Below are 14670 nucleotides of genomic sequence, written 5' to 3'. Positions count from 1 at the left end.
TGCAGAGGCACTAAACCCATCACTAGATAGGACTAAAATTAAATGTTATTAAATATATTACATGTTAGATAACAGAATGAAGAGGAATTCACTACATGGGCATGTTTGTCACTTTCGGTGGCATTTTTGCCCCAGGCCCCGGTTATCCGCCAGCATAACAGAAGACTTGGAATGTAGGACATGAGTCATATAGAATACTTTGTTACTTTATATTCTGCCTAGCTTTTCTTTTCTGTTCCGTTCCATGGAAGACAAGTTCGAAAACAGAGTGAATGATGACATAATTTTCTTTTCGGTGAACTATTCTTAAATGTGAGGTGTGTGTGCGTGTGTGCGTGTGTGCGTGTGTGCGTGTGTGTGTGTGTCAGCATTAATCATTTGGGATTAGCAGCCAGTTCTCATCAGCATATGAAGTAATCCCATCACCCAATACATTTTTTTTTTTTGTATAAACATTAGTCCCATAGTCATTAGTTCCTGATTCTGAGCACAGGTACACTGCACTCACACTGTCAAAACACTTTATTGCAAGATACAGTATACATTACCACTCAAAAGTTTTTTTGTTTGTTTGTTTTTTGCAACAAATTAATTCCTTTTATTCAGCAAGAATGCATTAAGTTGATCAAAATTTACAGGAAAGACATTTATAATGTTATTCATTTCTATTCATCAAAGAGTCCTGGATTTTTTTTAATAGTGGTTTCCACAACAAATCAGCATATTAGAATGATTTCTGAAGGATCATATGACACTAAAGACTGGAGTAATACTGCTGAAAATTCAGCTTTGACATCACAGGAATAAATAATTAAAAGTTATTTTAAATTGCAATAATATTTCACAATATTACTGTTTTTTACTGTCATTTTGCATAAGAGCAGTCTTTCAAAAGCATAAAAAGAAATGTAGTGACCCCAAACTTTTGAACAGTAGTGTATGTGAGCATTAATTATGAATGCATGATTGTGATGTAACGGTTTGTGTGTTTCTCAGCGCATGCTGAAATCAAACCTAACTGAGTAGCTAATTATTTCTGTTAATTCATGTTATTATTTGGGATCAAAAAGCATGCTGAACGCACAAGTGTGGCTGTGTCTGTGTCTCAGTGTTCAGTTCTAAGTTTGATCGGATCTTAAACTCTTAAGCACGTGTGGCAGTGGGGATTGCCGTTGTCGTGGTGACCATATGGCTAAGGGTTAGTCTCCAGATGGTGGTAACAGAGGATGAGGTCAGACAGTCAGGACCATGCACATGTACCAGTTGTGTGTGTGTGTGTGTGTGTGTGTGTGTGTGTGTGTGTGTGTGTGTGTGTGTGTGTGTGAGAGCAGTGAACTTCAGACAGCCACACCCAAACAAAGCCATAGATACACTACTGAATGATGGGGTGGAAGTACATGGGACAGATGCAGAACTAGACAAACATCCTACATCAGACATTTCACAGTAGATGATAACATTTAAGCCTGTTTCTCACTGGTGAGCAGAGCCTATTCATTTCAGTGCCCATATCAATACAGGTCACAGTAATCTCACTTCCCACATAAACCGAACGATGCTGCGTAGCGGAAGCATTGGTACAAGCAGAGTTTTGTGCGTTGAATCTGTTTTTGTTATCTGTACTGCGCTGTACTTAGCAGAAAATGTGTTGAAAATGTACTTTAAGCTTATTTATGAAGCAACATATGTATTAAAGAAGACTTCACTTGAAAATATATTTACAGCAGTAAAAGAGTAAAAAAAAAGATTTTCTTTTTTTAGCACAAACGGAAAGCGATACTTCTCTGTCACTAGGCCATGAGGGTAATAAGATCCAGATCCACGTGACAGTGTCACCTGTCTTCCTCTAACAGCATCATGTGTCTGGTCCTCTGTGCTCTCCAGCTGCCACCCTGTTTTATTCATCTTGACAAGCTTGTCCACCTGTGCTTTGTTCCTGCCTGAAGTCTACAGAGAGACTGACAGAGGCAACACTGTCCAGAATCCTGGCTAATGGACTGTGCTGAAGGCCAGAACACATCTTTTGAGGTTTGGTAATGGACAAGAGTCAGTACTTGGGCTGTCAATTTAATGTTTATTTAGTACAATAATATAGTAAAATAGTATAGTAATAGTAAAAATTATACATATAATTGAATATATAGTTAAATATATATAAATATAGTAAAAAAAAATTATATATATATATATATGGCCATAATTTGTATATAACAAATTAAATAACAATAATAATACTAATAAAAACAGTTACTAATAATTAAAATACTAATAACTGAGTTAATTTAATAAATAATTACCATATCTAATTCTATATAATTAATGTATAATAAATTAAATGAAATAATTATACATTATTATATATCATATTTAATTTATTAGGATTTATGATTTAATATTAATGTTCAATTATTATAGTTAATATTTACATTATTGGCATGCTAATTGCACACAGTACACAGTACATTAAATGACAATAATAATACAAATAATTGTTTAATAATTTAAAACATTAAATTGATAATTTAATTGTTTTAAATTATTAAACAATTAGTGTGTGTGTGTATATATATATATATATATATATATATATATATATATATATAATTGATGTATAATAAATTGAATCAAATAATTATACATGATTATTTATATATATATATATATATTTATATTTATATATATATATATATATATATATATAATTGATGTATAATAAATTGAATCAAATAATTATACATGATTATATATGATTGAATATCAATATATTATATATATATATATATATATATATATACACACTAATTGTTTAATAATTTAAAACATTAAATTGATAATAATTATACATGATTATATATGATTGAATCTCTATATATATATATATATATATATATACTAATTGTTTAATAATTTAAAACATTAAATTGATTGTTAATTTATTAATTAATTGGCATATCAATAAAATATGTATATAATTAATTATAGATTACATTTATTTACATGATTTCATATTAATATATTCAGTTATTATATTCATATATTATGATTTCATTAATTGACTTATTATTATAATTTATTTGATTAAAATGTTTAATTGATTGACAGCCCTACATTTGCATTAAAGGGATAGTTCACTTTGAAATAAATTTTTGGTATGTTTTAGCTTACCTCAAGGGCATCCAAGATGTAGGTGTCTTTTTTCCGCAGTAGTTTCAATTTTGATATTTTTAGGTCAAACCGTTCTTGTCTGTCAGTCATATAATGCAGGTCTATGGTCACGGTCTCAAAACACAAGCACAGAGTCCAAATTAAAACAATTCCCCGTCGTCCAAATTAAACAATTCCCCATCGTAAGTACACATTGATGGCCTAAGACACGAAACGAGCGGTTTGTGTGAGAAAACGAACAGTATTTATATAGTTTTTACCACTACGACATCTAGTGTGTATATATCTATGCACCAGTCTGCGCACACGTCCGATCAGATCACTTGGACATGTCTGCGTATAAGAGGTAAAAACGATATAAATACTGTTCGTTTTCTCACACAAACCGCTCGTTTCGTGTCTTAGGCCATCAATGTGTACTTACAATGGGGAATTGTTTAATTTGGACAACGGGGAATTGTTTTAATTTGGACTCAGTGCTTGTGTTTTGAGACCGTGACCATAGACCTGCATTATATGACTGACAGACAAGAACGGTTTGACCTAAAAATATCAAAATTGAAACTACTGCGGAAAAAAAGACACCTACATATTGGATGCCCTTGAGGTAAGCTAAAACATACCAAAAATGAATTTCAAAGTGAACTATCCCTTTAAGATAAGTTATTTTCTCTAACAGAATTAACACGTTAAACAAATTTAATTCTGTTCATATTGTCATACATTGACTCAGTGCAGGTCCAATATCACATCAAAACCTCAAACACACAGCAGCCATTCTCTGCTGGTGAGAGACACTAGCTCCACGTTCAGCATGATATATGACTCTGCTAATAACCTACCAATGTCCTGTGTAGGATCGCAGTCAATAAGCTGTCCAGCCCTGCCATAACACCACATTATTAGGTGTTAACGCTGGGTAAATAAGCTCCCCTATACTAGCATAACACGCAGCCCGGAGGCAGCATCATGAGTCAATAAGCTATCCTGTTCTACAATAATATACTTCACCAAGGAACCGGAGAGGAAGTAATGATGTTCTGATATTGGTTGGAGAAGAATTGAGGTTTTGTTGAACAGTTCTTGTACGTCAATGTTGCTTTCCTTACAAGACATGAATGCACTATTGGTACCATATTGTACATTGTCATGCACTCTTCATACAGAGTATTATTGAGACTGAATAATGCAAAAATACTCAATATAGTGAACAAAGACTCTATTAATACGATAAAGATATAGTCTATTAATACGATTAACATATATGTTACTTTACTATGGCACTAGATACTAAGTATCTGTCTTGTCCGCACAACCTTTCCCCAGTGCGCTGTGTCTGAGGAAGTCTCTAAAGTCTCTCAGTATCTTTGTAATCCAGAAAGCAATGTTCACAAAGCTCTGCTCAGTCTGTGCCTGGAGGCCTCAGACACCTGGCAGGAGTTTTGATGTTTTATTGTATTTTTCAGGTGAGTCAGTGTTTGTGAGAAACTTTCCCTGCAGTCTGGTGTTTGGGTTTTGGTTTATGCTTGCACCTTTCTATCCACTATGGTTTAGACATGAGTGTTGCCTGAGAAAGAAAGTGTCTGTCTCCTCCTGTCTAATTGGTAATCCTAGCTGCTTTCTCCTTCAGACTAGAATAATCTGATAAACGCTTCAGTGATGCTGTTACTCTTGACAGGTCTGACTCAGAGCTCAGCATCACGATCTGAACCCAACTCAAACTATACATACGGTATCGCTGTAGTGCATGGTTGCTTTGGAAACAGGTTGATGATTAGTAGGGTCATTTGATTACCCATATTGTGGTTATAATCTAGTTAATCTGGTTTCACACTAATTTAAAGGGATAGTTCACAAAAAAAAATAAAAATCATAATTTATTCACCCTCATGTTGTTCCAAACCCGTATGACTTTCGTTCATCTTCAGAACACAAATGAAGATCTTTTTGAAGATTCCAGAGACAAATAATTTGTCTGTCCACACTCGACGCGACTGCGAGATGCGTCAAAATCAATCAAAAGCCACAGCCAATCAGAACAGCATGTGGGCGGAGTCTCGCGGCAAGTGCACAGCACCAGAGAGTAATCTTGGCGGCAATTGCAAGAAAATGGATAAGTAGGCTACATAATCAAAAACGCTGATTAACATGGAAAAGACGCCTTTTATCACGCATCATCGCGTGTAGTTAGGACACGGTGTAATAGACGAGAATGAACCTCATTGGTTCTTGCAGAAGCTCAAATGTGATGTGTAACATGAGAATGAACCTCACTGGTTCTCGCACATCAAGCAAACATGCTTGAGCTTCTGTTTACCACAACTGATGTGTGAGTTGATGAATGTTTATATATAAACGAAAGCCTAAATTCGATCCGTTCATCATATAAAGCGATCGTGTCTCTTCAGAAAAATTTGACTATTTTTTTCATGCAAACCGTGCCGTTTTGAGCTAAACTGCCAGTGTGAAAGCACCCTGAGATGGTTACTAAGGAGAGCAAGTGGGTTTTCAGTGTTGGTCTCAATATATGTGTCAAAGCTCCAGAATAAACTTTAAGTTTTAGGATTTTAGTTAAACAGATAAAGATGGTTGTTCAGAAGTGGTTTAATTCCCATTGGATATTTTTATTGTAGTAATCCCAACTGTATTTGTGCTACTGACTGAGTCTGATTCAAACCGCTTACTGGCATACAAGTTCAAGATCTTTTTAACCGTCTCATTAAAAAGAACCGGCTCATAAGAGACATTTGTTCACAAATTGGACATCACAGCTCTCACTGTGTTCATAACTAACCGCAGCTCACAAGACGATAACAGACAGACACAAATGCATAATGTCCACAAGCTTGTACCGACTGTCTAGAATGTGAATCATTGTCACAAAGTCGTCTTTTTTTTTCTTCACATTTGCAAACATTATAGTCGTAGTCAGGAGCTTCGAATATATTGTTTGTGTGAGGATGTGTATGTGTGTGGGAGACGGGATGGCATCTCTTAATCATCCTTGAGATGCATTAGCTTCTGATCTCTAAGCAATGCATCACGTCATTCGGTTAATTAGTAATGTTTACAAGATTACACAATTCACTGACCTAATCTACACGTACACAACCACATGAAAATTAGCACTGTATGTCACATTATGTCTTAACACATAATGCTCAGTTTGGAGGCAGGGCTGGGAGTTAGCGTGGTCATATTAACCATGAGCGTTATTGGACCTGCTGGAGACCCTCAGGCCAGCCCGTTATCCCCATCTCTGGCAGGATCCCTCTCCCTGGGTAACTCTCTCGCTCTCCAGCCCGTGAGCAGGTTTAATAACAGAAGCTGTCCTGATCTCTGTGGGGGTCCAGACACCAGACTAATGTAGTGAGACAGGGAGAGGGGCGGTGTGCCTTGCATACTATATGAGCTACATACAGTGTTCATAAATATAGCCATGCACAGGCGGTCATGTGCAATACGATACTGTCTGTGCTCAGGCAAAATATTTAAATTTTTACAATATTTACACATTTATGCAGATTAAATATGGGGTCACACAAACACACATTATGGCTTGTGCATCTCTATTGTTTTTGCCTTCTGTAGTGTGTCGTATTCTCCATATGAGCACAGGGGTCAGAGTTCACCGCCCATCACCCCATCCACATGCAGGCCCCTGGGGCCTGATGGTAATTAATTAATGTGAGCTGGTAATCTACTGTTTGTGGCTCTTAAAACAAACCTGGGCCTGTAGTCAAACAGACTAATTAATATAATCCCCATCATGTGATCTCCTCTAGCGGTGCATGCTGGGCCGTTTCTTTCAGATGGCACAGATGGTTTGAAATGGTATTGAACCAAGAAACGTATTTTAAGTTGTTGGAGATTGTAAGGGATGCATTGCATACATGTTTTTAATATTCTACTAAGCTTTGTACTGCTATCAAGCTAAACTTTGTACACTTTGTGCTATTTCTTTTCAAAGTGAATATATTTATGATTTTTGCCTGGCAGATGATAAAATGAGTAAAAAATAATCCTACAAACTTGGAACTGGAAGGGACCGAAGACATATTTCGTGACCAGAATGTCTTTTGCAAGGTTTCAATCCACCAGTGTAATTCTTAACTAAAACGCAAACTATTAATTCGTTAATTGAAATAAAGCCGAAATAAAATATAAATAAATTTTTAAAACCTAAAAAAAATCTAGAAACTAAAAAAAGAGAAATGTTGCCTTAGCAAATAACTGAAATAAAAATGTTTAAGTACTAAAATTACTAGAACTAAAATTTTAATAAAAAAAAATAAATTAAAGCTAAATAGAATTATTAAAAAAATAATAATAAAAATGACAAAGGCAATTGACAAATTAAGTGAAAACTGAAAATATAAAAATAAAAGTGAATTAAAAATCTTAATAAATACTGTAATAGTATATAAATAATACAAAAATAACACTGCCATCGACACATTTTTATGCAAATTTTGGGATATTACATTCTAGATGGACACACCAAGGTACAAATAAGATTTCCAAACTGCAATAAAGGTATACGCTCACTTAAGATGGATACTTTTTTTTCCTAAGGAGACTTAAGATGCTTTTCCACCGTGGGGCCAAACCTTTCTCATTGCTTAACCGTTCCATTCCGTGCCGATCCGGCCCTGTGGGACTGATAACAGCTCTTTATACAAATGCAACACGGTAATGCAAGAGTTTACAGACAATATGAAATAGCATTATGGGGGATGATCAGATATTTATTTCAATTTTATTATTAACTGTTAACTTAGCTCAAATAGCATGCTTGGCCTGCTACAGAGAAACTGGCAACAGACAAGTGACCAATTGTGAGTGGCAACATCACTACACGCATTCTACACGCCAACCATGTTGGGAATTCCTGGCTGAGAACGGTTTATAATCGTGCCGAACCAAGCTCAAGTGGAAATATAGCTGGACCCTAAAATTGTTCCTTCCATGCTATAAACATTGGGCCAGTAAGTAACCACCTAGCAACCGTGTAGCAATGCGCTAACAACCACTCAGAACACCCCAAAATCTTCAGAGAATGTAATAATCTAGAATGTTTGCTATTAGGCTGTAGAGCTAGATGATCTCAATGCAGAAAACAGGCACACAGTTTAATGTTAGTCAGCAGACTGAGGGGAAGGTGTTCATGGCTTCTGCTATTTCTTCTCCCAGCAGGCTGTGCTCTCATAATCACAAAAAAATCCCTCTCCATGAAGACCCACGCTCAAAACCCCTGCTGCAGTTTAAAAATAACCAAAAACATTCTCTCTGCTGACGCATGTTACCTCCCACCAGATTCCAGTCAGGAGGGCCCTCTGTTCTCCGTTACCTGCTCATCGGCTAAAACAAGACTTGTTTTTTTTCCATTTTTCTAGCCGACATATCAGCTGTGATTGTTTGGATCTTTTGAACGGTGAATATTATGTGTGGGGAGAGAGGCTTTGATTAATCTGCCTTTTAATCTGATTCCATCTCGTGACCCTTGACCTATTGCAAGTGCCTTGGACAGATTTATTACAATCCTTGTTTGTTCATCCATCCATTTCTGCCACTCGGTTTTTATTATGATATGGTCACTCCCCCCCCCCACTATATTCCTCTATATTAACATTCAGCAATCAATGTCATATTGAATTATTTTAAAAACATTGAAAAAATAAATCTAAAATTGATTTATGGGGATCAGTTTTATAATTGAGGTCACAGTGATGTGATACTGGTAGGACAGATGGTGAATAACACAGCGAGGTGCTTTGTATCTCCTTGTGTTCATTTTTAGTAACAGGGAACATTATTTTATGCCAGTGATAAACCTGCACTGCAGTTTGTACAGTAAATCTTTCTAAATTTAGTGGACAAATTGTGGGGTTTTTTATGGAGTTGTGAGGAGAGTCTTTCTTTTAGGTCAGTCGACAGGAAGAATTAGAAAGGGAGATGAAAGCAGCACGTCTCAGTTTATCTATAGTTCCAGTCTTTAGCACACCTTAAATAAATGTTGTCTGGCAAGCAAAATGAGGTTCCCTTCCTATATTCAGTTTTTTTTGGTGTGTGTGTGTGTGTGTGTGTGTGTGTGTTTAACACTGCCTTTCAAAAGTTTGGGGTCAGTAAGTTTTTCATTTTTATTTGGAAATAAATAAAATAAAATAAATGTCAGCAAGGAGAACACATTAAATTGATCAAAAGTTTCATTAAAGACATTTCTAATGTTACAAAATATAAAAAAATTAAATAAATGCTGTTCTTTTCAACTTTCTATTCTTCAAAGTTCAACTTTTCAACACTGACAATAAGAAATGCTACTTGAGTATCAAATCAGCATATTAGAAATTATTTCTGATGGATCATGTGACACTGAAAGATGCCATTACAGAAATAAATTATATTTCACAAGATATTAAAATAAAATTAAAACTTATTTTAAATTGTAATACTATTTCATAATGTAATTGTTTTTACTGTATTTTAATAAAATAAAAAAACCTTGATGAGCATAGGAGACCTCTCAAAAACATGAAAAATCATACTGACCAAAAACTTTAGAACAGTAATATGTGTATACTGTTATAAATATATAACGGTATAAATATTTATAATAAATAAATAAATAAATAAACAATATATTGACTACTTGAAGCGCTTTTTGTAATGTTAATGGTTTAAAAATGTTGTAGTCTTTTCTTAGCAAATGTACATATCAGCATATCATATATATAACTGGTTTCTCTCTCTCTCTCTCTCTCCTCAGATGTAGACGACTCCGTGCCGTTCCCCACAGGCTCTCTCCAGAGAAGAAAAAAGGGCCTAGCTGGTCTGCGTCAAGCGCAACAGTCCAAGTCCAAACCGGCGCTGCTCATCAGCAATCCCCAGGATTTCCGGCAGATCTCTTCCATCATAGATGTGGACATCTTACCCGACACGCATCTCCGTGTCCGTCTGCACAAGCACGGCACCCACAAACCCCTCGGCTTTTACATCCGTGATGGCGTCAGTGTCCGCGTCACTCCTCAAGGGGTGGAGAAAGTTCCCGGCGTCTTCATCTCCCGCCTCGTGAAAGGCGGTTTGGCAGAGAGCACGGGGTTGCTGGGAGTCAACGACGAGATTCTCGAAGTGAATGGTATCGATGTGGCCGGGAAATCACTGGACCAGGTCACCGACATGATGGTGGCTAACAGCCACAACCTCATCGTGACGGTAAAACCCGCCAATCAGCGCAACAGCACGATGCACCGTGCGAGTAAAACATCTGCCGGCAATAGTTCCGCTGGCTCGGGAGGCTCCGCCCTCTCGCATGACTCCGCCCCCAGCCCCGCCTCACAGAATGCCAGCCAATACAGCAACAGCAACAGTGTGGCCGAGGGCGACAGTGACGATGATACGGACCTCATCATCGAGAACGACAACCTGTACGTGCCACACCGTATGACTAATGGCAACGGCAGCCATGGTAACGCCCTGTCGTCGGGTGCATTTGCACACAGGCCCCTCCCACAAAGTGTTTCCTTGCCCAGTAGCAGCTCTTTAAGCTCTCTGACCACACCCACACAAAACGGCAGTCCCACCAAGACGAGCAGTAGCCAAGAAAGCATGAGAGAGGACGGAAACTTCATTACGTTGTGAGCTACAGTAGGATTCACACCACTGTAAGAGCCTTTATGCACATTTATAATAAAATGAAGGAACTAATATGTGATCAGCTATTATTTTTCGTTCGTTACTATCATAAACAACAACCCGTTCACAATCTTCCCCGTGAATGAGGTCCCTCGCCCAGATCACACAGGTTGCACTGTATGGAAGTGCCTTATGGCTCTCCATTCCTCTCGCCTTAGTTATTTTTTCTTCTTTTGGGAAAAATCAACCATATTCATCTCTATTGACTCCAAGGAAGTGTGCTAGTTGCTACTGGGATGCCTGACGTTATCACTCAGAGGACGTGAGAGACCAACAAATCGCCTCTGTGGAAATGATGTGTCTTGTTGTGGATTCATCTCACTTTTTATGATGCCTCTTGCATCGATGATGATGATAATGATGGAAGATGATGATGATGAGGAGGAGGTGGAGAAAAATATAAGAGTGTTAAAACCGATCTGATCAGTGTTTATGCTTGTTTGCTCATATCATCTCATTCTGATGCTGATCGTAGTTTGTCGCTCAATGTCCATCAAAATGTGCTCTACATGATGATTTTGAAGTGGTGTTATTTGCATTCTTCACACTACTAATTCATGTGTTTATCAATCACATTTTTAAAAGCGAAAATCTCAAAAATGTGCAGTACGTGAGAGACTGGAAGTGTAGCATTTAAGATCAATCCCATTATGAGAACATTTAAACACTTGTTTGTTCAAAAGCCATTTTAACACTCCCAAGTTGGCTTAATTGTCACATTCATTATCTCTGATGTAAAAAAAAAAAGCAATGTTTAAATATATTGAGTTTTTTTTCATGCATGGAAATGGAAACTTTTTGGGGGGTTTCTCTTATATCCTGTTACATTAAAGAGATAGTTCACCCAAAAATGAAAATTTTGTCATTCCATACCCTCAAGTTGTTCCAAACCTGTATGAATTTCTATATTCCGCTGAACACAAAAGAAGATATTTTAAAGAATGTTGGTAACCAGACAGTGACAGCACCCATTGACTTCCATAGTAGGAAAAAATAATACCGTCAACTGTTTGATTACCAACATTCTTCAAAATATCTTATTTTGTGTTCAGCGGAATAAAGAAACTCATACAGGTTTAGAACAACACGAGGGTCAGTAAATGATGACAGAACTTTCATTTTTGGGTGAACTGTCCCTTTAAAGGAATAGTTCACCCAAAAATGTAATTCTTGGAAATTACTCTCCATCATGTCGTCCCAAACTTATATGACTTCTTTCTTCTGTGGAACACAGTAATCAAACAGTTCCAAAGTATGGACAAAAAACTCAAAATATCTTCTCTTAGGTTTCACATAAGAAAGTCCAGTCATACAGGTTTGGATTGACACGAGGGCGAGTGACCGAATTCCTATTTTTGGGTGAGCTGTCCCTTTAAGGTTTACAAAATGGTTTGAATTTTGCTTTTTATTGTTGAAAGAGGCAGTCTTGGACAGTCAACCCGTTTTTCTTGCTTTGTTTTTAGTTTTTCCCCCCCGCCTCCAGAAAAATAGGAATCCATATACTTAACTGGCACCGGTGCGGCGTAACTTCAGAAAGACTTGACCTCTCATTGACTCACTCTGTTTTTCTGTAAAGAGAAAAAAGGAAATTCCTTTCATGTTTGGAAAAGCCAGAATTCTGCACATTGGGACCTTTTCCACACAGTCCACTCCTGATGGCCAAAGCTGTGAGGCTTTTTTAGCCATGGTGAGTGTGTGTGTGTGTGTGTTCAGTCATATTTTTAAAGTATAATCTTACAGAAACGGCACTGAGGTGGACACTATCAGACTCCGAGCCAAATATTGGTTTCTCTAATGTCCAACAGACCCGAGCGCTGTCTTCAGGCAACGAGTTCCCAGGTGAACGCTTGTTTAGACCGTGGAGATACCTGCCTCGGGACGTCCTGCGCTTCAAAGGCTGTCTGTCAAACCAAGAAGCATTGATGGAGGAAGGACAGTGAAATGCATAAAATATCCCAGCGTTTGGAGGAACTTCATTCCAGATGGGCTGATGAGCTAATTCTCCTTTATCATGATTATATTTGGCGATGAATGAAAATATTACTAATATGTTTTCCGAATGTTTTGAAGGACATCTCGAGTTTTAAATTCTCAGGTGTCAGTGAAAACAATTAGGAAGCCGGTCTTACCGTGTCAAAACCGATGGGCGTGATTCATGAAGGTGTAGCCTCATCTGTTGAGCGTTATCTGGTTTAACTCGATCGGAAGAACAAATGACGTGTTATTTCGCTGCAAAACTGACATTTATCAAGGTAGCCTTGAGTCTGAAAGAGAATGTAGTTTATTTGAACAGGTCTAGACGTAACATCTGCACAACTGACACTAGTGACTCATTGCCTCGGGTTTTCACTACAACGTTGTTACTGAAAGCGGAGGGTGATTTGAAACGTATAGCAAGAGACAGCTGGAGAAGCCTAACTTGTCACTTTGTTTTGTTATCTGTATTTAATTTAATATGTTTTATTGGCATTCTCTGGATGGAGAGAGTGTAGGCTAAATAGAAAGTGAAAAAGTGCTCTGGGTTTTTAAAAAGAAAGTGATGGGATATAAACAGCACACTATCGGAGCACCAATAATACCACATGAGCATTATTTTTTTGTGTATGTCCAAATATGTGTATAAATAGAAATATGTAACGACGGACACTTTTTTGTACACTAGGAGCCCTTTTTTATAAAAAAGAGCATTTTATATATGTGTAAATTATGGAAAGTATTTTTCTTATTCTTGTACTTTTGTATGTATATTAGAATTCTGGAAAGGAGGTTTCTATTTCTTTTGAGAATCACAAAATTCTAATCTTTAGACGCTTGTGTTTTTATTATAATCAGATGGGTCAAGGTGTACAATACTGTGAATGTTATAAGCTGATTATAAAATGTTCTATCAAGATAATAAAAGTATTTAACATTTATTTCGATTACCTGTTTTCTTGTTTAAACAAATTATTTACATTTTTACTTATGTAATGAAATTTTGCAACATGATTAGTACAATTTTTATCATGCTTTGGTAACACTTTATTTTAAGGTGAAGATGAACAGTACTTCCTATAGTAATAACAGTAAATTATGCATAATTACAAGTAACTAACCCTAAACCAAACGTTAACTCTATAGTAAGTACATGTAGTTAGTTAATATTACACGGTACTTATTTGAGTAAGTACAATGTAACTACATCACCTTAAAATAAAGTGTAACCCATGCTTAAATCAAGTCACAAAAGACTGATAGATTTACAAGTCTATTTTCTAGATATAGTCATTGTACTAATATATTTAACCATTAGAACTAAGGGAACTGTGGTTTATGTTCCATTATATAAATCTGGGAAAACCTGGTTATTTCCATTTTAACTGGAAGTAGTAGCTGTGGATGCATTTCACCCACAGTACAAAGAAATTCAGCATTATTGCATTACATATAAAGGACACATTAGATTTGCGATACCTTACCTCAGATTGCATCACTGTCTGTCAGAAAATCAATGATCCACAGATGCAGAACTGCAGACATATTTTTTTATAACTAAAACTTGCTGCTCGACTAACGTTAGCCTATAACCTTTTTAAAGAACATCAGCAATCCATCAAATAATTAACCAATACAAATGTTTACGGTCACTGACAATTGTGGGGACAAATTTTGTTTGCCAAAGGCTGTAAAGTGCTCGTAAAGTTCATGATTTTTCTCCTGAATATGTAAATGGTTAATTTACAGGTTTACTGAGGCCCTCTAGTGGACTCCGGCCGGTTGAGCACAAGTGTGAAATAAAGGGAATTAGCGCCCTCTGCTGTCTAACGCTGGTAA

At 36.7% G+C, this 14670-nt stretch overlaps 1 protein-coding gene across 2 annotated transcripts in view; it reads left to right on the top strand.

Annotated features, from left to right (window-relative positions):
* pard6a (par-6 family cell polarity regulator alpha) overlaps positions 1 to 13772 on the top strand; it is a 32688-nt gene extending 18916 nt beyond the window's left edge. The window contains exons 3-4 of one of the 2 annotated variants that reach the window (XR_014209357.1): positions 9932 to 12544; positions 12663 to 13772. Coding sequence is in view for 1 of the 2 variants with exons in the window: in XM_082182590.1 (XP_082038716.1) it covers positions 9932 to 10803 (872 nt within the window). In the remaining variant the exon portion in view is untranslated. Of the gene's footprint in view, positions 1 to 9931 lie in introns of both variants that reach the window. The other variant, XM_082182590.1, reaches the window with a different exon arrangement.
* Positions 13773 to 14670: the final 898 nt, after the last annotated feature.

The sequence above is a fragment of the Leuciscus leuciscus genome (assembly GCF_965113295.1).
Source record: "Leuciscus leuciscus genome assembly, chromosome: 10".
Lineage (NCBI taxonomy): Eukaryota > Metazoa > Chordata > Actinopteri > Cypriniformes > Leuciscidae > Leuciscus > Leuciscus leuciscus.
Note: the sequence above shows the minus strand (reverse complement) of the source record. Positions and strands in the feature narration are given on the sequence as shown.